The 21,873-nt window shown below is 67.8% G+C and overlaps 1 protein-coding gene across 1 annotated transcript; it reads left to right on the top strand.

The window, feature by feature from the left end:
* Positions 1-2,457: 2,457 nt before the first annotated feature.
* On the top strand, positions 2,458-21,401 carry LOC128837630 (basic proline-rich protein-like). Its single transcript, XM_054028883.1, has 14 exons — positions 2,458-2,705; positions 9,897-9,949; positions 11,205-11,317; positions 13,202-13,276; positions 14,269-14,406; positions 14,706-14,783; positions 16,289-16,440; positions 16,585-16,639; positions 16,996-17,070; positions 17,826-17,946; positions 18,212-19,642; positions 20,204-20,367; positions 20,776-20,833; positions 21,041-21,401. The coding sequence occupies exons 1-14, from the start codon at positions 2,620-2,622 to the stop codon at positions 21,133-21,135; spliced, it is 2,694 nt and encodes an 897-aa protein (XP_053884858.1). The 5' UTR covers positions 2,458-2,619; the 3' UTR covers positions 21,136-21,401.
* The last annotated feature ends 472 nt before the right edge of the window (positions 21,402-21,873 follow it).

Genomic DNA, 21,873 nt, shown 5'->3' with positions numbered 1-21,873 from the left:
GCAGGCACAGACAACAGGGCCCCCCCCAGTTAGGTCCAGCTTGGGGTCCCAGGGCATCCCAGCCCCCCTTGGGAGGTCAGAGCAATCTCTGCCTCCCAGCCATCTCTCCAGCCTGCTTCCAGCACTCTGCTTTCCGCGACCCCTCCCACAGCCTTTGTTCAGTTTCCCGGGCCCCGGAGTCACCTGACCTCCAACCCCCTCCTGGGTTCTCATGTTACAAGCTCAGGTATGTTCCCTCGGGCCGACTCCCATCCTCCGATGCAGACCATCCTAGTCACACTCCCCTGTCAGCATTCCCACACCCCAGCAAGAACAGTCCCAGTTCGTCACAGGGGGGCTGTGTGCTGAGATGGGGGCTGGGACTGGGTGATGGGGGCTGTGTGCTGAGATGGGGTCTGGGGGGCTGTGTGCTGAGATGGGGGATGGGTCTGGAGCCTGTGTGCTGGATGAGAGATCGGGCTGGGTCTGGGGGCTGGGGGGCTGTGTGCTGAGATGGGAGCTGGGTCTGGAGGCTGGGGGCTGTGTGCTGAGATGGGGGCTGGGTCTGTGGGATGGGGGCGTTGTGTGCAGGGATACAGGATGATGTGTATATGGAACCATGCAGGGTCATCTGTGGGCACTTGGGGGGAGGGTGTGGGTGCCAAGGATCTGTGTCCTCTTGTTTCCCCTACCCCGGCTGGGTCCAGCCCCCCAAGAGGCAGTGGGCTCCTGACACAGTGGAGTGGGGTGTGCGTGGGAACAGGCCAGTCGGACAGCATGCTGGAGACACCCATGACACCCGCCCAGCAGGGGCCTGAGAGCGGATGCTGGGGACGGCCTGCCCGCCCACCGAGATCAGCCCTGGGCAACTGGCCAGTGGCAGGGGAGGGAGCCTTCGAAGGAAGCAGGATACGGGGCTAGATGGGCCCCCGGGTCTGGCCCAGGTTGGGGAGGGGATGACTGAGCTAGATGGAGCCATGGGGCCGGGCCTGGGCTGGGGGTGGGATGCCAGGCTGTACAGACAAGCGTGGGAGGAGCTGGGCCAGGCTCTGCTGAGATGGAGCAGGGCCGTTTGTTGGGGGTGGGAGGGCGAGGGCCAGCCCCAGCCACTCCCCCTGGGTGCCCGGGTGGGTCTCGTCCCAGCTGCTGGGAGCTGTGTGCAGAGGGCGCTGCCCCTGCATTTTTCCAGCTGGCCAGTCCTGGCTCTGTGAATATTTTCCTGGGGCTTTGGGGTTTTGGTTGGTGGTTTCATTGACCAAATAAGGGAACGGGCCGCTCGCTGCTGCGGCCTCTGCCAGCTGCCCAGGGGCCAAGGGCTGCGCAAACGCCAGATTCCAAAACGGGGGGGTGGGGGGGGGCTCCCAGGATGGGAGATGGAGCTGTCGGGGAGCTGCCTCCCCGGGCCCCATTGCCAGGGACAGTGACAGCTCCCGGGGGACAGGGCCCGAGCAGTGCAACAGGCACCATCAGCGCCCCCGTGCGGCTCCATGTGTCATGGGCCCATTGGCCGCCCCACCAGGGAGCACACTCCCCTACAGCCTGGGGACGTCGCACTCATCCTCCCTAACCCCAGAGACGTTCTCCTGCACGCACACTGCCCCCCATTCCCCTCTTGGGGGCCACAGCCCCGGGCGTCCGAGCTAGTGCCCCGGCAGCCCCAAGCGCTGGTGCGCCTCCTGCTGGCCACTTCAGCAGCACCTGGGTGTTACTGCAGGCCCTACATAAACAGGTTGTGCCACAGATTTTCAGCTGGAGACAAATGGGGGCTCGCCACAGTGGGATCAGACAGAGAGACGGACACGCTGGGTGATGACTGCCCCCTGTGCTGGGCAGCTCCAAGCTCTACATGGGTATTAAGGACTTGTCTACACTTCAGAGTTTGTTTGGATTAAGTAGAGTGTGAATTTAAAGTGCACCAGCTATTCTGAACTAACTCCATTGGGTGGACAAGCCCCAACTGACTGAGTCTCACAGGAGCGCATGGATCAGAATCCCCACTGGGCAGAGGGGGAAACTGAGGCACAAAGGGGGGGGGACTCACTCTAAGGCATCACACTGCATCACGAACAGAATTCAGGAGTCCTGGCACCTAGCCCCCCCGCTCTAACCACTAGCCCCCACACCCCTCCAAGAGCTGAGGGTAGAACCCAGGAGTCCTGGCTCCCAGACCCCCCGCTCTAACCACTAGCCCCCACTCCCCTCCCAGAGCCTGGGAGAGAACCCAGGAGTCCTGGCATCCAGCCCCCCTGCTCTAACCCACCAGCCTCCCCCCCTCCCCCCGTCCCAAAGCCGGGGCGAGAACCCAGGAGTCCCGGCTCCCAGCCCCTGGCTAAGGCTCCCAGCCCCCCCGGCCAGGCTGTGGGGCCGGGGTGCTGCCCCCACGGGGCCCCTCAGTCTGTTCCGGCGCCTCCCCCTTGCCCCCGGGGGCGCCTCTCCGCGCCCAGCCCCATCCCGACCCTTGCGCCTCCCGGCCCGGCCTCTCCCTCCCGCCCGCCCTCCCGGAGCTGGGCAGGGCTCCGGGTCCCTCCCTCCCCGGCGGGCTGGGGCTGGGACCGGGGCCGGGCAAGGCGGGGCGGGCGCGGGGCTCCCTCGCCGGGAACTTTCCGGCCCGGCAGAGCGAGCGGGGAGCGGGGCTGAGCCATGAGCCGCCTGGACCTGGACACGCACCGCCTGGCGCTGCTGGCCGCCAGGGAGGACATCGGGAGCCGGCGTCTCTCCGCCGACTGGTGAGCGCCGGGCCGGGCCGGGCCGGGCCGGGGGCGATGGGATGGGGCAGTGGCAGAGAAGGGTGGGGCTGTGCAGGGGGGCCATGGGGTGGGGGGCTGTGCAGGGGGGCGCAGAGGGGCGGGGGTCTGTACAGTGGCAGATAAGGGGGTGGGGCACTGTGGGGGGGCTATGGGATGGGCAGTGGCAGAGAAGGGTGGGGGGCTGTGCCGTGAGGTGCTGTGCAGGGGGGCGCAGTGGGGCGGGGGTCTGTACAGTGGCAGAGAGGGGGGTGGGGCACTGTGGGAGGGCTATGGGATGGGCAGTGGCAGAGAAGGGTGGGGGTGGGGGGCTGTGCAGGGGGGCGGGGGCTGTGCCATGGGGTGGGGGGCTGTGCAGTGGGGCGGGAGCCTGTACAGTGGTAGAGAAGGGGGTGAGGCACTGTGGGGGGGGGGGGCAGTGGTCCAGGTGTCTGATAAGGTTTGGGAGACGGAACAGACTTTCCTGGAGCCCTTTGCTCCGCGCTGAACTAGCGGTGTCCTCCCCCCCACCCCCCCCCGTGGGGTTGCGAGACCAGGAACCTCAAGGCAAAGTTGGTGTCACTGGCACTGCCGTGAGCCCAGGCCTGCGGGGTCCTGGCTCTTCTCCAGGGAGTCCCAGAGCCGCTGGGCCTGCATTCTGTGCGCTGTTCCCACACGACAGGCAGCAGGAGCTGGGGAAACCGAGGCACGGAGCAGGCAAGTGCCTTACCCAGGGTCACACAGCAAGTTAGTGTCAGAGCCAGAACCCAGGTGTCCTTCCTCTCAATCCCCCCCACCACTGGACTCCTCTCCCCACAGAGCTGGGAATGGAACCCAGGAGTCCTGCCTCCCAGCCCCCGCTCTTGGGAAGCTCGCTGGACCGCGGGGTGTTGGGGAAAGCAGCAGCTGTCTCACTGCCAGCGAACAATTCCTGTTTGAACCCACACCTCTAGCAAGGCGCTGCCAGGCTGGGCTGCCTTGAACCCGCCCCTCCCAGCTGCCTCTGCCCTCCCACAGGGAGTCACCCCCCCCCAGCACCGATTTCCCCTTCCCCAGGACAGTGGGATTTCGGCAAGTGGAAAATGTCGAGGTTGCAGTTCTGCGGAGTGACCGGCTGGGGTTTCGGGGGGGCTAGTGAGCGGGGGAGGGGAAGATGGGAGGACCCTGGTTATGAAATGACCGTGGATTTTGGACTTGTTTTTCAAGCCGCTTAACCCACTCGCAGGACAGGAGCTGGGCTGCTGAGCTCTGCTAATCCAGGGAGCGGCTCTGGGGAAGGCCATAGGGACAGGAGAATGGACCTCCTACAGCAACAGTTCTGCCCCCTCCCAGCAGGGGGCGCTGTGGGGGGGTGGGGCAGGAGCGCTGGCTGGGGGGAGTTCCCGGCTACACCAGCCCCGGCCTGTCCCAGCAGGATCCCAAAGCGCCCAGTAGCGCCACAGGGCAGGGACTGGGGGGGCATCCCAGCAGAGGGATTCAGGGGAGCTGAGCGAGTTATCCGGGTAAGGATTGAGCCAGGACTCGGGGGCCATCGCACGGTCCTGGGGTGCCCCCTCTGGCCCCATGGAGACGTGGTCTCTGCCTGGAGCATGTGGGGGGTGTTAGACCCAGTGTGCGGGGAGTTGTGATGCTGTTTTCTGCCTGGAGCACGATGCCCAATCTCGCTCCCTCGCGGACGGGCGGCCCTGGGGCTAAGGGCCTGGCCTCCAACGAGTTAAATAGACGTTAGGGGCAAGCAGCCGTCCCGGCGCCCCCACGCTCTCCAGGGGAGACAAGCCCCAAAGACAGGAAGGAAGCCCCCCTATTAACTCACCCTCCCAGGCCAGGCTCTCTGTCCCCGGCACAAGGCAGCAGGAAAGCCCCCCAAGCCCACTGGTTTGCCCTTTGACGCTGGGCCCAGGCTTGGCTCTGCAGGACAGGCTCCCTCCAGTCTTGTGCCCCCAGCGCCCCTCCTCCCTCCCCACGGTGCTGGGACGGGAACAGGGCTTCCTCCAGAAACCACATGCAGCTCTGTGGCTTGGGCTGCTTCTCTTTGGGCGCAACTGAGCGGTGACGTCACCCTGTGGGGACGCTGGGCGCGAGCCAGGTGGGAATGCAAGGGGAAGTGGCAGGCAGGAGCCGGGGGGGGGAGAGGGGGCAGCAGGGGAAGTGGCTGAGTCCCCATCACCATATCTCCTGTCTTAGCCACCTTCCCTGCCCCTGCCCCTGCCCCTGCCCCCCAGGCGCATAGGCAGCACTGCTCTGCCCCTCACCCAGACTCTGGCAGTGGGAGCCATGCCAAGGAAGCTGGCACGTCTGCCCGAGGGCAGGAGCAGCTCCTGCTCAGGCCTGTTTGCCTGGACGCCGCTAGGTCTGCGGGATGCCACCTACACCCTGGCACCGGGGCGTTCTTACTGTCAGTGCAACGCCCTCCCCTGGGGCTGGCACCCGTCCGGGCAACAAGGCGCCTGGGTCTGTGTGAGCCATGCCCAGCGCGGGGCCCAGCCGTGCTGTGGGAAGCCAGAGCAGCTCCAGATTTTCACCAGAGCAGGATCTCTCCCCTGTAGGTCTCTGGGGTGCCAGGCCTGCCTGTGTTCAAATGAACACGCAGAGCCACACGCGTGTTCCTGGAGCGCCGCAGCGGCGTGTGCTCAGAGCGGAGTGTGTTGTCACGTGTACGGGTAATTGGAGCCGCGCAGAGACAAAGGGAGCTGGGGGGTGCGCAGGCGGGTCGGGGAAGGCTTGGGGAGACAGCCTCCCTCGAGAGAGGGATTCAATTAGCCAGGATCCGAGCCAGCGTCTCTCTGGTCTAGCCCCAGCCGGGCTCCAGGCCCCAGCCTGGCTGGCTTGGCCCAGAGACACCGAAAGGGACCGTGATGGGTCCCGGCACGGCACAGGGGGACTGGCCTCTAGGGCAGCTTCTGTACGTGATTCCCCCCCACATGAGTCCCCCTTGCTGGGCCTCAGGATCGCTTCAGATGCACCACAGCGGAAGCTGAGCAAATTAATTGAATATGTCGTGTCTTGGCGTGGCAGCATCGTAGGGAACAGGGCCAGAGAGCTGAGGGGCGCTCCCAGCTGCTGCAACCCGGCCTCTCCCAGCAGGGGGCGCTGTGGGGGGCGGGGCAGGAGTGCTGGGTATGCGGGGGGGCGCTCCCAGCTGCTCCAGCCCCAGTCTCTCCTCGCAGGGGGCGCTGTGGGGGGCGGGGCAGGAGTGCTGGGTATGGGGGGGTGCTCCCGGCTACTCCAGCCCAGCCTCTCCCAGCAGGGGGCGCTGTGGGGGGCAGGGCAGGAGTGCTGGGTATGAGGGGAGCTCCCGGCTACTCCAGCCCAGCCTCTCCCAGCAGGGGGCGCTGTGGGGGCAGGGCAGGAGTGCTGGGTATGGGGGGGCGCTCCCGGCTGCTCCAGCCAGACGTCTCCCAGCAGGGGGCGCTGTGGGGGGCAGGGCAGGAGTGCTGGATATGAGGGGAGCTCCCGGCTGCTCCAGCCAGACCTCTCCCAGCAGGGGGCGCTGTGGGGGCAGGGCAGGAGTGCTGGGTATGGGGGGAGCTCCCGGCTGCTCCAGCCCAGCCTCTCCCAGCAGGGGGCGCTGTGGGGGCAGGGCAGGAGTGCTGGGTATGGGGGGGTGCTCCCGGCTACTCCAGCCAGACCTCTCCCAGCAGGGGGCGCTATGGGGGGCGGGGCAGGAGTGCTGGGTATGGGGGGAGCTCCAGCCTCTCCCAGCAGGGGGTGCTGTGGGGGGCGGGGCAGGAGTGCTGGGTATGAGGGGAGCTCCCGGCTGCTGCAGCCCGGTCTCTCCCAGCAGGGGGCGCTGTGGGGGCAGGGCAGGAGTGCTGGGTATGGGGGGGCGCTCCCGGCTGCTCCAGCCAGACCTCTCCCAGCAGGGGGCGCTGTGGGGGGCGGGGCAGGAGTGCTGGGTATGGGGGGAGCTCCCGGCTGCTCCAGCCCAGCCTCTCCCAGCAGGGGGCGCTGTGGGGGTGGGGCAGGAGCTGGCTGTGTCAGCAGGGAGATGGGGTGGGGATCAGTGTGGGAGTGCTGCCCATTGGGGGATGTTTGTGGGCCATGTGCACCCCTTTGCGCTGAGCCAGGCAGGGGGTCCCGGGGGGTCGTCCTGCCATTGTGCCGGATCCTGTAGCCCCATTGTCCTGGAGCGGATGCTGCCGGCTGCATGCACTGAGCCGGGGGGGGGCTGAGCGGAGGAGAGGCCGGGTCCGGGATCCGGGAGGGGCTGACCGGCTAACTGGAGGAGAGGCGGGATGAGGGAGGGGCTGACCGGAGGAGGGGCCGGGCCTGCAGGTGTCCTGGGGCTCTCCTGGCAGGGGCAGGGCAGCTGAAGCTGGGGGACTAGGGGGTGAAGTGTGTGGGGCAGGGGCTGGTGCTTTCCTGTCCCACTGGCCCCCGAGCAGGTGGCACGTACCGTGATGGAGCCCAAGTCACCAGGGTAGGAGAGGACCCTGCTGTCCTTGGCTGCAGAGCAGGTGCCCAGGCTGGGTCCTGGCCCCCCGCCCCCCAACCTCTGTCCTATCTCAGCGTCTCAACAGCCTGACTTCCTGCAGGAAAGCCACTTCCTCTGGGGCCGTCCTGGCACGGAGCGGGGGGGAGGGGGTGTGCAGGGGCGGGGCACTTGGGGCGCAGGAGACCTTTGCAGTTTGACCCCAGCAGCTGGGGATGGAGCAGCCAGTGCAGGGGAGGGGCTGGCACCGGGCGTCGAGAGGGCTCTGCCCGTGGCAGTTCAGTGACTGGCCTACGCCGGGTAACCGAGGGCAGGCACCCCCCACCCCACCCCACCCGGCTGGGCTAAGGGACAGCTGCAGCGGGCGGGGGGGGGAATGCAGAGGAGCGAGGCAGGGCGGGATATGGTGGAGGGAGACAGCAGGGAGATGGATCTGCCCCAGAGCCCTGGACAGGAGATGGGAGGGGAGCGTGTAGCCCTGCCTGAGCCCCCTTCGGACTCTTTGTATTGCAATAGATCTGCGGGGCGCTGGCCGTGTGCCGCTGCGTGTCAGATCCGCCCCGTCCCATACACCCCCTGCGTGGCACTGGCCGTGTGCCGCTGCGTGTCAGATCCGCCCCGTCCCATACACCCCCTGCGTGGCGCTGGCCGTGTGCCGCTGCGTGTCAGATCCGCCCCGTCCCATACACCCCCTGCGTGGCGCTGGCCGTGTGCCGCTGCGTGTCAGATCCGCCCCGTCCCATACACCCCCTGCGTGGCGCTGGCCGTGTGCCGCTGCGTGTCAGATCCGCCCCGTCCCATACACCCCCTGCGTGGCGCTGGCCGTGTGCCGCTGCGTGTCAGATCCGCCCCGTCCCATACACCCCCTGCGTGGCGCTGGCCGTGTGCCGCTGCGTGTCAGATCCGCCCCGTCCCATACACCCCCTGCGTGGTGCTGGCCGTGTGCCGCTGCGTGTCAGATCCGCCCCGTCCCATACACCCCCTTTGTGGCGCTGGCCGTGTGCCGCTGCGTGTCAGATCCGCCCCGTCCCATACACCCCCCCTGCGTGGCGCTGGCCGTGTGCCGCTGCGTGTCAGATCCGCCCTGTCCCATACACCCCCTGCGTGGCGCTGGCCGTGTGCCGCTGCGTGTCAGATCCGCCCCGTCCCATACACCCCCTGCGTGGCGCTGGTCGTGTGCCGCTGCGTGTCAGATCCGCCCCGTCCCATACACCCCCTGCGTGGCGCTGGTCGTGTGCCGCTGCGTGTCAGATCCTCCCCGTCCCATACACCCCCTTTGTGGCGCTGGCCGTGTGCCGCTGCGTGTCAGATCCGCCCCGTCCCATACACCCCCTGCGTGGCGCTGGCCGTGTGCCGCTGCGTGTCAGATCCGCCCCGTCCCATACACCCCCTGCGTGGCGCTGGTCGTGTGCCGCTGCGTGTCAGATCCGCCCCGTCCCATACACCCCCCTGCGTGGCGCTGGTCGTGTGCCGCTGCGTGTCAGATCCGCCCCGTCCCATACACCCCCCTGCGTGGCGCTGGCCGTGTGCCGCTGCGTGTCAGATCCTCCCCGTCCCATACACCCCCTTTGTGGCGCTGGCCGTGTGCCGCTGCGTGTCAGATCCGCCCCGTCCCATACACCCCCTGCGTGGCGCTGGCCGTGTGCCGCTGTGTGTCAGATCCGCCCCGTCCCATACACCCCCCCTGCATGGCGCTGGTCGTGTGCCACTGCATGGCAGAACCCTGGCTGTATGGAACACAGACGCCCCATGCAGCTCCTGTAGGGCAGAGCTGGACTGGGGGTGCTGTGGGGTTACCAGCTGACAGCCAGGGCCTTGGGCATGGCAGGAGGCTAAGGAGCGGGCTTGGATCATAGAATCACAGAATATCAGGGTTGGAAGGGACCTCAGGAGGTATCTAGTCCAACCCCCTGCTCAAAGCAGGACCAATCCCCAAGTAAATCATCCCAGCCAGGGCTTTGTCAAGCCTGACCTTAAAAACCGCTAAGGATGGAGACTCCACCACCTCCCTAGGTAACCATTCCAGTGCTTCACCACCCTCCTAGTGAAATAGTGTTTTCTAATAACCAACCTGGACCTCCCCCACTGCAACTTGAGACCATTGCTCCTTGTTCTGTCATCTGCCACCACTGAGAACAGCCGAGCTCCATCCTCTTTGGAACCCCCCTTCAGGTAGTTGAAGGCTGCTATCAAATCCCCCCTCACTCTTCTCTTCTGCAGACTAAACAATCCCAGTTCCCTCAGCCTCTCCTCATAAGTCATGTGCTCCAGACCCCTAATAATTTTTGTTGCCCTCCGCTGGACTCTTTCCAATTTTTCCACATCCTTCTTGTAGTGTGGGGCCCAAAACTGGACATAATATTCCAGATGAGGCCTCACCAATGTCGAATAGAGGGGAACGATCACGTCCCTCGATCTGCTGGCAATGCTCCTACTTATACAGCCCAAAATGCCGTTAGCCTTCTTGGCAACAAGAGCACACTGTTGACTCATATCCAGCTTCTCGTCCACGGTGACCCCTAGGTCCTTTTCTGCAGAAGTGCCCTAAAGGGAGCCTGTCACGGGCCTGGGGTCACTGTCCCTGTCCTGCCAGACTCTGGGTCCAATCCCAGGGCTCGGGCTGTCAGTATAAGGGGCTGGTGCCTGTGGAGGGGGTTGCTGGGCTGGGGGAACAGGTGTTTGAGCTGGGGGTGGTGGGGAGAAGATTGGTTGCCCCAATATCCCCCTCCCCCCATCTGACCTCCCTTTCTGCCCCACTCCAGGGCCATCTTTGCGTATGGGAAGCACAATGAGCTGAAACTCCTGGACTCGGGAGGTAAGAGGTGCCGGGGCGCTGGATCCACAGCCCCTCTGCCAGCCGCCTGCCCCGCAGGAATCCACAGCCGCTGCCACAGCTAAGGAGCTGTCCCCTGGCAGCGCTCTAACGCCCCCCGGCAGCATGGGCCGGCCTCTCGCTGAGACTGTCGAGGGGCTGGAGAGACCTGCCGGCGCCCCCAGGCCGGGACTGCACCCAGACGCAGGAGAGATTCGTCAATAATCACAGAACTCGGCCTCGCTGTCACAGCTCACCTCAGCACAGTGCCCCCTGGGGCCAAATGGGGCCAGCCCTGACTGCCAGGGGAGAGCCCCTGCCCGCTCCCTGCGGCACAGCACCCTCTAGGGCAGCACCGACTGCCGGGGAGAGCGCCCCCTGCTGCCCCCCGCCCTGCTCCCTGTGGCACAGTGCTCCCTAGTGCAGCATCAACAGCCGGGGAGAGCGCCCCCTGCTGCCCCCCGCCCTGCTCCCTGCAGTACAGTGCCCCCTAGTGCAGCATCGACTGCCGGGGAGAGCGCCCCCTGCTGCCCCCCGCCCTGCTCCCTGCGGCACAGCGCCCCCTAGTGCAGCACCGACTGCCGGGGAGAGCGCCCCCTGCTGCCCCCCGCCCTGCTCCCTGTGGCACAGTGCTCCCTAGTGCAGCATCAACAGCCGGGGAGAGCGCCCCCTGCTGCCCCCCGCCTTGCTCCCTGCGGCCCAGTGCCCCCTAGTGCAGCATCGACTGCCGGGGAGAGCGCCCCCTGCTGCCCCCCGCCCTGCTCCCTGCGGCACAGCGCCCCCTAGTGCAGCACCGACTGCCGGGGAGAGCGCCCCCTGCTGCCCCCCGCCCTGTTCCCTGCAGCCCAGTGCCCCCTAGTGCAGCACCGACTGCCGGGGAGAGCGCCCCCTGCTGCCCCCCGCCCTGCTCCCTGTGGCCCAGTGCCCCCTAGTGCAGCACCGACTGCCGGGGAGAGCGCCCCCTGCTGATCCATGACCCGCTCCCTGCAGCACAGCGCACCCAGCACCTCTCTGCAGCTAACCCAGCTGCCGTTCCCTGATCTCTCCTACCACCCTGGCCTCTCTCCATGGGGCAGGCTAAGGAGCTGCCCCCTGTGTGGGGGGTGGGGGTAAGGATGCGTAGGGAAGCTGCCCCAGTGCCCCTCCCCCAGACAGGGAGTGGGGGCAGCCAGCAGTGGGGGTCTGCCCCAGTGTCCCCTGGAGCACTGTGGGTGTCTGGGCCCTGCTGATCCCTCCCCAACCCCCCGTCTTATTGCAGCCGGCGGGGTAGACGAGCTGGCCGGGAAGTTCTCCAGTAGCAGCGTCATGTACGGCCTCTGCCGCGTCCAGGACCCGAGCTCCGGGCAGCCCCGCATCATCCTCATCAACTGGGTGAGAGTCGCGGCGAGGCGGCAAGCCCTGCACCTGCAGGCAGGGTGGGCCTGGAGGGTCCCTTTGCCCTCTGCCGGGGGTCAGACTTACTGGGGGTGCTTATAGCGCCCTTAATGCCATGAGCACCCACCTGAATTTTTCTGGATCCCTGGTTGGGGGTTCTGGGGCTGGTTGGGGGGCTGGGTCCCTGGTTTGGGGGGCTGGGGCTGGTTGGGGGGCTGGGTCCCTGGTTCAGGGTTCCGGGGCTGGTTGGGGGGCTGGGTCCCTGGTTGGGGGGCTGGGTCCCTAGTTGGGGGTTCCGGGGCTGGTTGGGGGGCTGGGTCCCTGGTTTGGGGGGCTGGGTCCCTGGTTGGGGGTTCCGGGGCTGGTTGGGGGGCTGGGTCCTGGTTGGGGGGCAGGGTCCCTGGTTTGGGGGGCTGGGTCCCTGGTTGGGGGTTCCGGGGCTGGTTGGGGGGCTGGGTCCTGGTTGGGGGGCTGGGTCCCTGGTTCAGGGTTCCGGGGCTGGTTGGGGGGCTGGGTCCCTAGTTGGGGGTTCCGGGGCTGGTTGGGGGGCTGGGTCCCTGGTTGGGGGGCTGGTGCCTGTCTGGGGATCACAGATGGCTGGTGCGGCCTGGTCCCAGGCTCCTCACCAAGTGCCGTGGGGCCTCCCCACCCGCTGACTCACTCGCTGGCATGGCCCAGCAGCCACAACTGCTTCTCGTTCCCGCTCACTGGGGCGGGGCGAGGGGGGCGTGGGTTGGGGGGGCGCAGGGTGGGGGCACTCAGTGGATGGGCAGGTAGCAGGAGGGGTTCGGGGGCAGCAGGGGGGTCACATATGGGGCCGTAAGCTGCTCCTTGTCTCCCCCAGCCCCCTGGCATCCGACGGGAGGGGGGGGGTTCGTCTGGGCTGTGGACCCCCCCTGCAGGCTTCTGGGTGTGTGCAGCTCCACCCCCCGTGTGTGCAGCCCCAGGTGCAGGGAGCTACGTGTGCCCCACGTGCCTTGGCACAGGCTGCACTCGAGTTCCTGACATGGCCCCCGCCCGGGGCGCAGGCCGTTCTCCGCTCTGCACAACGCAGCTGCAGCCCCCCTGGAGGGCCAGCAAGCACTGAGCACCCCCACTTCCACTACTCCAGCCCCGGCCTCTCCCAGCTGTGGGGAGTGGGGCGGGAGCCCTGGCTGTGCGGGGAGCTCCCCCTACTGCAGCTTTGGCTCTCAGCAGATTGGGGTGCTTTCTTGCCCCTGACACCTGACTCCCCAGTTCCGAGAGCTCTGGCTCATTGGGGCCGGCTGCCAGTTCCCCCATCCCCAGCCCTGGGGCTGTCTGAGCAGAGTCGGGCGGCGAATCTCCTGCCTGGGGGAGCCCCCCAGCGAATCGATACCGTCCCAGGGGCTGTGGTTCTGGGCAGCAGGGCCCCGCCATCCGGAGCAGGGGGCATCCCTCTTGGTCCAGACAGACCCTGAGCTCTCCGGCTCCAGGCAGCACCCCGGAGACAATCGCACGCTGCAGGGTGCTCAGAGCGGGGGTGGGCTCAGTTGGGGCCTAGATTAAGGGGACCGAGTGACAACCAAGGGGATGTACGGGTCTGCAGGGGGACAGGGGGAAAATGGGCGCTTGGACAACTGAGGGGATGGAGGGAAACTGAGGAAGGGAACAGACAACGCCCCGCAGGGGAGCCCCAGCCCTGGCGATGAATGCAGGGACCGCCTGCCGAGCTCAGTGAAATTCTGTATCCACAGAGAGGAGGGGGAGCCAGGTCTCTCCTGGGGGGCCCCTTCTCCGGGGGCTGCAGGGGGAGCGCACGGCAGCCAGCCATGGAGGCAGGGGGTGGAGTGAGCTGGCCTGGTCTGGGGCCCTGCGCTGGCACTGGCTGCCCGGCTAAGCTGATGTCTGCTTGGTGCCCAGGTGGGGGAGAAGGTGCCGGAGTCCTACAGACAGACCTGTGCGGGGCATCTGCCTGCCATCAAGGCCTTCTTCAAGGTGAGCTGCCTGGCGGGGTCACCACAGGGAACTTTGGGCATTGAGAGCCTGGGGTCACAGAGACTGTCTGAAAGGGGCGCTGTGGGGGGCAGGGCAGGAGCTGGCTGGGGGGAGCTCTGGGCTACTCCAGTCCCAGCCTGTCCCAGCAGGGAGCGCTGTGGGGAGCGGTGCAGGAGCGCTGGCTGGGGGGGGGGGGCCCTCCTGGCCACTCCAGCTCCAGCCTCTCCCAGTTGGGGGCGCTATGGGGGTGGGGTGTGTCCAGCCTCTTTCTCTTTCAGCTCCGGGGTGTGGCTGTCCCGCTGCTCCCCCCCCCCACTCTCCCAGCCACGTCCCTGGTGTTTGGCTTCGTTTCCGTCAGATTCACTCCCTGCCCTGGGCAGCCCTGGCCTTTGGACGCTTTGCTCAGCACATTCCCAGCGCTGCCGTTCCCAGCCTCCGCTGCGAATCCCCCTGGCCCTGGCCTGGCTCCCGAGCTGGGGGGCTTTCCCCGGGCAGGAAGGGGGTGGGGGAGCAGCTGGGACCCCTCTCCAACCCCCTTCGCCCCATCTGTTGTTTGTGTCTCTCCCGTTCCCAGCGCTGGAGCCTTAGCAGGGTGCATGGGTGCCCCCCCCCCCCCCAGTGAGTGGCCCTGTCTGTCCCATCCTCCCCCAGCCCAGGCACCCAGCCCCCTGCACGGCCTGGCCCCGGCAGCCAGGGGGAAACGGTCTCAACCATCTGGAGCCCAAGAACCTATAAATAGCCGGGAATGGAGCCAGGGCTGGGGGGATGGGCAGGAATCGGCCAGAGACAGGCTGCAAACCAGCCAGCCAGCGGCCCGCCCCGCTGGGGGGCACGGGCCGGAGCTGGGCATGGAGCAGGCTGCATCCAGGGCCTGGGCCGGGAGAGCCGCCTTCCCCTCTCCCAGGCTGTGTGCTGGGTTCCCCTTGGGGGGCTCCCCGTATCCCAGGCTTGGGTGAGCAGAGGCTGACTCTGTCCTCCCCTCCCTCGTGCAGGAGGCCAGCCTGGTGCTGAGTGCCCGCCGCCCCGAGGAGGTGACGCAGGAGGGGCTGCACCGCGTGCTGTCCCGGCTTGCGCCAGCAGGGGGCAGCGCCTCCAGGCGAGCACCAGCCAGCGGCTCTGAGGAACTGGTGGTGAGTGGGGGGGCAAGCGGGGGGCAGGGGATGAGGGAAAGTGCAGGGATTGGGGCCAGACGGACAGATGCTGTGGGGTGCATGCGGGGAGGGGCTGTTGGGGTTTCCCCGGGCTGTGTTGGCGCTTGCTCCCTGCAGACGGGAACCCGGCCGGGGCAAGGTGGGGGGGTGACGCCACCTGCAGGGCCCTGGGACCCTCCCCCTCACTGAGCTGCCATGGCCCAGCACAGGGATGGAGATGTCCCTGGGAGGGGGCTGCTCTGAGCCCCCCTTGGACCCATTTTTGCCTCTCCCCGCAGGGCACCAACTACAGGAAAACGAACCCCGCCCTGGAAATCCGCAGGACCAAACGGGATTCGTTCTGGGCGCAGGCCGAGGTGAGCAGACAGCGCAGTCCCAAGAGACCCTACCCCAGGCCCTGCCCCACACCTCTGCAGCCGGAAACTGCCCCCACAGCCAGGGCTCCTGCCCCGCTCCCCACAGCGCCCCCTGCTGGACTAGCCCGGCGCTCCCCCCACAGCCAGGGCTCCTGCCCCGCTCCCCACAGCACCCCCTGCTGGACTAGCCCGGCGCTCCCCCCACAGCCAGGGCTCCTGCCCCACTCCCCACAGCGCCCCCTGCTGGACTAGCCCGGCGCTCCCCCCACAGCCAGGGCTCCTGCCCCACTCCCCACAGCGCCCCCTGCTGGACTAGCCCGGCGCTCCCCCCACAGCCAGGGCTCCTGCCCCGCTCCCCAAAGCGCCCCCTGCTGGACTAGCCCGGCGATCCCCCACAGCCAGGGCTCCTGCCCCGCTCCCCACAGCGCCCCCTGCTGGACTAGCCCGGCGCTCCCCCCACAGCCAGGGCTCCTGCCCCGCTCCCCACAGCGCCCCTGGAGCAGCCAGGGGAGGTTTTATCAGGAGCTGCGGGAATGCTGAATGAGTGGTCCAGTGGTTCTCAAACTTTGTTTTTCACGGATCACTTGAAAATCGCTGAGGGTCTTGGCGGGTCATTTAATGATCTTTCCAAATGTCGTTTGTACCGTTAGCTAACTATTGTAAAGCGCTTTGGATAAAAGTGCTATATTAAAAAAAACTTAATAATAATTAACTTTTTTTGTTCTGCAAATAAAAGCCCACAACTCATATCTTAATATCCGTAGTCTCGGCAACCCCCGAGCTGGGCTGGGAAGGAGGGGGGGTCTCTCCCTCTCTCCCCCGCCGTGGCACCCCCCGAACTGGGCTGGGAAGGAGGGGGTTCTTTCTCTGGCCGCCGCAGCCCTGCACGTCCCAAATTCCCCCTACCTACCTCCTATTTCCCCCACCTCACCCCACTGCCCCCTACCAGCTACCCCCTTTCCCCCCAAGGCCACCACCTCACCTTACATGTGGTGGGTGGCCCTTAATTCTCTCATGTGCAGCCGCCCAGGCACGCACCTTAGAGGGAACTCTCCGCGGACCACCTGAATGGCGCTCGCGGACCACCACCACCACCACCACGGTTCGAGAGCCTCTGGAGGAATCCATCTGTGCTCCTTGCTCCCGGGGCCAGGCTCTGGGTTCCCAGCCTCAGCCTGATCCCTGCGGGGTTCTGGGCTCCGATCCTGCCTGCCCCCCTGAGTCCCCCAAAGGTTCCAGTGAAGGGGGGTCTCAGGCAGGTTCTCTGGGGGAATGTGGCCCCATGAAGCTGCTGTATATGCTGCCCCCTGGTGCGTCCCCGCAGTACTGCCCTTGGGGAGACGCCTCGGGCCCCTGCTTTGGGAGCAGGGCTGGTTGGAAACGCAGAAGGGGGGGCAGTGTCTGGGCAGGGGGGCTGGGCCAGGCCAGGGTGTTGGGGGGAGCTCTGCACCTGGCCTCGGTGCTGGAGGCTGTTTGGGGTCCCCAGCGCCCTGTGCTGTGCCCAGAGGGAAGAGGAGCAGCGGAAGGAGGAGGAGCGCCGGCGGCTGCTGGAGGAGCGCAAGCGCTGGGAACGTGAGCGCATGGAGGAGGAGAAGAGAGAGGCGGCTGAGCGAGAGCGCAAGTTCAAGGAGAAAGAGAGGCTGATCGAGGAGCAGAGGTGAGTCCCCCAGCCTGTGCCATGGGGCTGCCAGGCCTGGCGCCCCCACCCCCTCCCACAGACCTGCCTGGGAGCCCTGCACCTGGGCCCAGCCGGGGCTCACGAGCTCCTAGGCTGACCCGGGGTCCCTGGCTCTCTCTGCAGGAAGGAGCAGGCCCGGCTGGAGGCCGAGGAGCGGAGGAAGGAGAAAGCCCGATGGGTGAGTGGAAGCAGCACCCGTCCTGCCCCTACGTCAGGGAGCCGGCAGCCAGCACTGGGCTGGGGCCGAGCAGGGGAGCCTCCTCCCACAGAAGGGCTGGGGGCTGCCAGGCAGACGCTGAGAGGGGCTGGGGGCAGCGCCGGAGCCGGGGTGGGCACAGGCTGAGTACGGAGGCGCAGGAGGTGGCACAGTGCGTCTTGCGGCTGGGAGCCGGCAGGACGGGGGGATCCGGCCCCCAGGAAGGAGCATGAACCAAGGCAGGCAGCGGGCAAGGAGCTTGGGGGGAGAGGGCATGGGGGCCCAGCCCCTTCGAGCTGCCCCGGCTCTCTGAGGGTCTCTCCTCCATCCCGGCCCAGGAGCAGCAGCAGCGGGAGCACGAGGAGGCCATGCGGGACCGGTTCCGGCGCAGCGAGTCCATCGAGAAGGCCGTGGTAAGTGGGGGGAGCCTAGAGAGAGCACCCCCTGCTGGGCCGGGCCCGTCCTAGCCTCCTGCCCCCCGCCCGGCCGGGACGCCCTCTGCTGGGCCGGGCCCGTCCTAGCCTCCTGCCCCCCGCCCGGCCGGGACGCCCCCCGCTGGGCCGGGCCCGTCCTAGCCTCCTGTCCCCCGCCCGGCCGGGACGCCCTCTGCTGGGCCAGGCCCGTCCTAGCCTCCTGCCCCCTGCTGGGCTGGGCCCGTCCTAGCCTCCTGCCCCCCGCCCGGCCGGGACGCCCCCTGCTGGGCCGGGCCCTAGCCTCCTACCCACTGCCCCCCTGCCCGGCCAGGACGCCCCCTGCTGGGCTGGGCCCGTCCTAGCCTCCTGTCCCCCGCCCGTCCGGGCCCGTCCTAGCCTCCTGCCCCCCGCCCAGCTGGGACGCCCCCCTGCTGGGCCCATCCTAGCCTCCTGCCCCCCCGCCTGGCCAGGATGCCCCCTGCTGGGCCAGGCCCATCCTAGCTTCCTGCCCCCCGCCCATCCGGGCCTGTCCTAGCCTCCTGCCCCCCGCCCGGCCAGGATGCCCCCTGGTGGGCCAGGCCCATCCTAGCCTCCTGCCCCCTGCCCATCCGGGCCTGTCCTAGCCTCCTGCCCCCCGCCTGGCCAGGATGCCCCCTGCTGGGCCAGGCCCATCCTAGCCTCCTCTCCACTCAGGCTGGGATGCAGAGTCCCCTGCCCGGCCCCTCGGGGCCCCCCTCACTCTCTGTGCGTTGCAGGAGGCGGCCACGCTGGTCTCCCAGCGCTCACAGAACCCCCGGGAGTTCTTCAGGCAGCGGGAACGCTCCAGTTCCACTTCGGGTGCCCAGTCGCCCCCCTCGCCCCTGGGGGTCAGGCCAGGTGAGTGTCAGCCCCGGCGCGGGATTCGGCTTCACTTCCTGTCCCAAAATGCTGCCTGGCTGGGAGCCCTCAATCAGGCTGGTGCTGCCGCCTGCAACCCGAGCCTGCCATTTGCTGGGGGCATGAGGGAGCTATTAGGGGCCTATGGGTTAAGCAGCTGCCGTGTTGCCCCCAGAGGTGGCTGCATGGCAGTGGTGGGTGATGGTGCGGGAGGGGCAGCGGAAGCAGCTACTGACTGACAGTGTCCTCTGTGCTTTCCCCCCAGGAGCACCCCACAGGCCCTACCTGCGTTACCAGCGCAGCCTGACGGAGTCTGCCTACATCTTCCGCCGGCCAGAGCCCCCCGCTTCGCCAGGGGACTTCCTCCCGGCCCCCTCCAGCCCTCGCCCCTCTGAGTCCAGCTCCAGCAGGACTGCCCTTCCCACCAGTCCACGCAGACCCACACCCCTGTCCCCCACCAGCCTGCCCGGGGCCAAACCCCTGTCTCCCACCAGCCCGCGTGGGACAGGGCCCCTGCCCCCCATCAGTCCGCCTGGGGCCAAACCCCCATCCCCCACCAGCCCATGCCGGACAGGGCCCCTGCCCCCCATCAGCCCGCCTGGGGCCAAACCCCTGCCCCCCACCAGCCTGCACGGGGCCAAACCCTCATCCCCCACCAGCCCGCACGGGACAGGGCCCCTGCCCCCAGCTATTCATCCCAGGACCAAAGATTTGTTCCACATCAGCCCAGATGGAACCATGACTCTGCCTCTCATCAGCCTGGCTGAACCCAGGTCTCCAGCCCCTGCTCACCATGCCAGAGCTGGGTCTCCACCCCCTGCCAGCCCCCCACCCCCTCCCAGAGCCAGATCTCCATCCCCTGTCAGCCCTCCCAGAGCTGGGTCTCCACCCCCTGCCAGCCCCCCACCCCCTCCCAGAGCCAGATCTCCATCCCCTGTCAGCCCTCCCAAAGCTGGGTCTCCACCCCCTGCCAGCCCCCCACCCCCTCCCAGAGCCAGATCTCCATCCCCTGCCAGCCCTCCCAGAGCTGGGTCTCCACCCCCTGCCAGCCCCCCACCCCCTCCCAGAGCCGGGACTCCACCCCCTGCCAGCCCCCCACCCCCTCCCAGAGCCAGATCTCCATCCCCTGCCAGCCCACCCAGAGCCGGGTCTCCATCCCCTGCCAGCCCTCCCAGAGCTGGGTCTCCACCCCCTGCCAGCCCACCCAGAGCCGGGTCTCCATCCCCTGCCAGCCCTCCCAGAGCCGGGTCTCCAGCCCCTGCCAGCCCCCCACCCCCTCCCAGAGCCGGGTCTCCACCCCCTGCCAGCCCCCCACGAGCTGACTCTTCACCTCTTCTCTCTCTACCCCCTGCTCCAGTGTCTCTGAGCCAGCCTCCAGCTACATTTCTGCTGACGGAGGAGGATGCCCCTTGCATGGCTCCCAGATCACTCCAGGGCCCCTCTGAGAGCTCCCTGCTGGCAGAGCTGGTGCCCTCTGAGGGGCCCCATGGCAGTGTCCCAGATGTGCCGATTGGGGCCCTTGCTGACCCCACTAACCCATCACTGGCTGGGGGGGAGCCGGCTCAAAGCTGCCCAGTTCTCTCCAGCGCAGGGTCCTGCTCCCTGGAACCTCTGCCTCAGTCCGCGCCCCTGTGGCCCTGGCATCCCGGCCCCTCCACGGCTGCAGCCCCCAGGCCAGGCGAGGACCCCATGGCAGGTGGGTGTTCGGGGCAGAACGGTGCCGTCGCACACACAGGGAGCTGCCAGACTGAGCCAGCACTGGGGTCACCTGGGCTGGCGGGTCTGCCCCCCCCACCCTCCAGCACAACCTCCCAGCAGGTCTGCCCCCCCCAGTAGGGCCCCCAGCAGGAAACCTCCCAGCGGGTCTGTCCACCCAACCCCCGGCAGGAAACCTCCCAGTGGGTCTGTCCCCCCCTTGGCACGGCCCCCAGCAGGTCTGTCCCCCCATCACAGCCCCCAGCAGGAAACCTCCCAGCGGGTCTGTCCCCCCCCTCGGCACAGCCCCCAGCAGGAAACCCCTTGGGGGCTCTGTCCCCACTGCTCGGCACGGCCCCCCAGCAGCAAACCCCCAGGGAGGGGACCATGCAATGCTGCTTGGCTGGGCTGTCACTCGGGGGCGTTCTGCTCTGGGGAGAGGCGGCGGGATTATTGCCATCAGCCTGGCTGGCAGAGCGTGGTGCCTGATGGAGCCCAGCAGCCAGTTTGGCATCCCGCAGAGTGAGTGCCAGGCGCTCAGCCCTCACCCGTCTCCCTGTAGGTGGAGAGGCACCGCTGGAGCCCTCCCACGGGCCCCTCCTGGCGCCAGAGGCCAGCCTGGCCGAGCTCCTCCCAGAGTCAGGACACAACGGCATAGCAGGGCAGGAGGTCAGGAGGTGGCCGGAGCTCAGGGAGCTGGAGCCGGAGCCGAAGCCAGGAGAGAAGGTAACGGAGCCAAAACCTATAAGGAACTTTAATGTCAGGGGCTGGCAAGTTCAGGACACGGGGTCCATCCCCTCCAAGAGGAGTCAACTCCACTCTGCCCGAGGGGGGTGGGGAATGGGACATAGGGTCTTTCCCCTCTAGGGGGCACTGGCTCTGATCTGCCCCAGGGCAGAGGAGTGGCTGGATCGGGCGGGGGGAGAACCGGCTCCGATTGAGGCCCATGGCGGTAGTTCCCATGTGGCATCAGCTCAGGCTCCCTCTGCAGGCCCCCATGGGCAGGTGGCCCCATTGCAGCCTCCCCCCCCCGACCTGCCCCAGGCTGCTCAGGCCCTGGAGGCCAGAGTATCTGCCCCAGGGGGGGCCAGTGGGAGCACCCTGCCCCCCCTCAGTGCCCCTCTTGTCCCGCAGGACGCCCTGAGCGGCAGTGCCAAGGTCCAGCTGCAAGCGGCGTGGGATCCCCCAGCAGGTACCGCGGCTGCCCTGTGCCACCCCCACTTTGGGCCTCCCCCAGGGAGCGGGGATGGGGCTGCCCTGGCTGGGATTCCCTGGAAACGGGGTTGGTGGGGGAAGGGGCGGCCTGGACGGGATGCCCTACCGGGGGGGTGGGAGGGGGGGAAGGGGGGCGACTCCCCAGCAGTGACTCCTGTAAGCTGAGGTGCTTGTCTCTCCGCAGGGGGGACAGCCTGGGTCTCTCTGCAAGGCGGCACCAAGCAGGCGGCACTGGAGGGGGGGGAGGCCGTCGAGGGCCCCTCCCCCCACACTGCATAGACAGCAGGGGCTGCCGGACCCCAGCGTGGGCTCGGCTGTATGACTGCGACTCACCGGGGGGCTGCTCAGATTGCCCCCCCCGGGCCCTTCTAAGAACCAGCAATTCCCCCCACACACACTCTGGAGGTGCCTGTGGGCCCAACCCCTGCACTCTGAACCCCCAGCGCCCCGGTCTCTGCTCGCTGGGTGAGCCCCCAACCCACCATGTTACCCTGCAACCTGGGCGGTGGCCTCCAAGGCCTAATAAAGGAGCTGTGGGAACTGGCTGCGAGTCTGGCTTCTCTGCCCCTCGCCCTGCCCGTGGGGCTGGGGTGCCTGGCCTCATCCCCACCATGGGGCCCAAGGTCACTGAGCCACGCTGGCTCATCAGCAAGTCACGGGGGGCAGAGTGGGCATGGCCCAGCCCTCCTGCTGGGGACACCACTTGCCCCTGAGCCCCCAGCAGCCCCCCCACACGTCCATTCTCGCCAGGGCAGTACCCGGATTGGTGGCTGGAGGCTGCGGGGTGCTGAGTGCCCCACCCTCAACAGCAGAGAGTAGCCCAGCCCCCGGACCTGCTTGGGGGAAGGGCTCCCCCATGATGGGGGGCTGAGCTGCGTCCCTCCCCCAGCTCGCCAGACCCAGGGAGGGCAGCTCCAAGCAGCACCAGATCCCATGGGCCACGCGCTGCTTGTGACATCACAGCTGCTTGCAGGGCCCGAGCTCATGGGGTGGGGGATGGCTGCTGGGCCCGGCCCG

This window comes from Malaclemys terrapin, chromosome 5, assembly GCF_027887155.1.
Source record: "Malaclemys terrapin pileata isolate rMalTer1 chromosome 5, rMalTer1.hap1, whole genome shotgun sequence".
Taxonomy (NCBI): Eukaryota; Metazoa; Chordata; order Testudines; family Emydidae; genus Malaclemys; species Malaclemys terrapin.
Note: the sequence above shows the minus strand (reverse complement) of the source record. Positions and strands in the feature narration are given on the sequence as shown.

What these genes read in the sequence shown, in the direction of transcription:
- LOC128837630 (XM_054028883.1), top strand. Translation starts at nt 2,620, where the DNA reads ATGAGCCGCCTGGACCTGGACACGCACCGCCTGGCGCTGCTGGCCGCC. An exon ending in AGCCGAAGCCAGGAGAGAAG is followed by an intron (nt 20,368 to 20,775) that starts GTAACGGAGCCA and finishes CTTGTCCCGCAG; the next exon opens with GACGCCCTGAGCGGCAGTGC. An exon ending in GGCGTGGGATCCCCCAGCAG is followed by an intron (nt 20,834 to 21,040) that starts GTACCGCGGCTG and finishes GTCTCTCCGCAG; the next exon opens with GGGGGACAGCCTGGGTCTCT.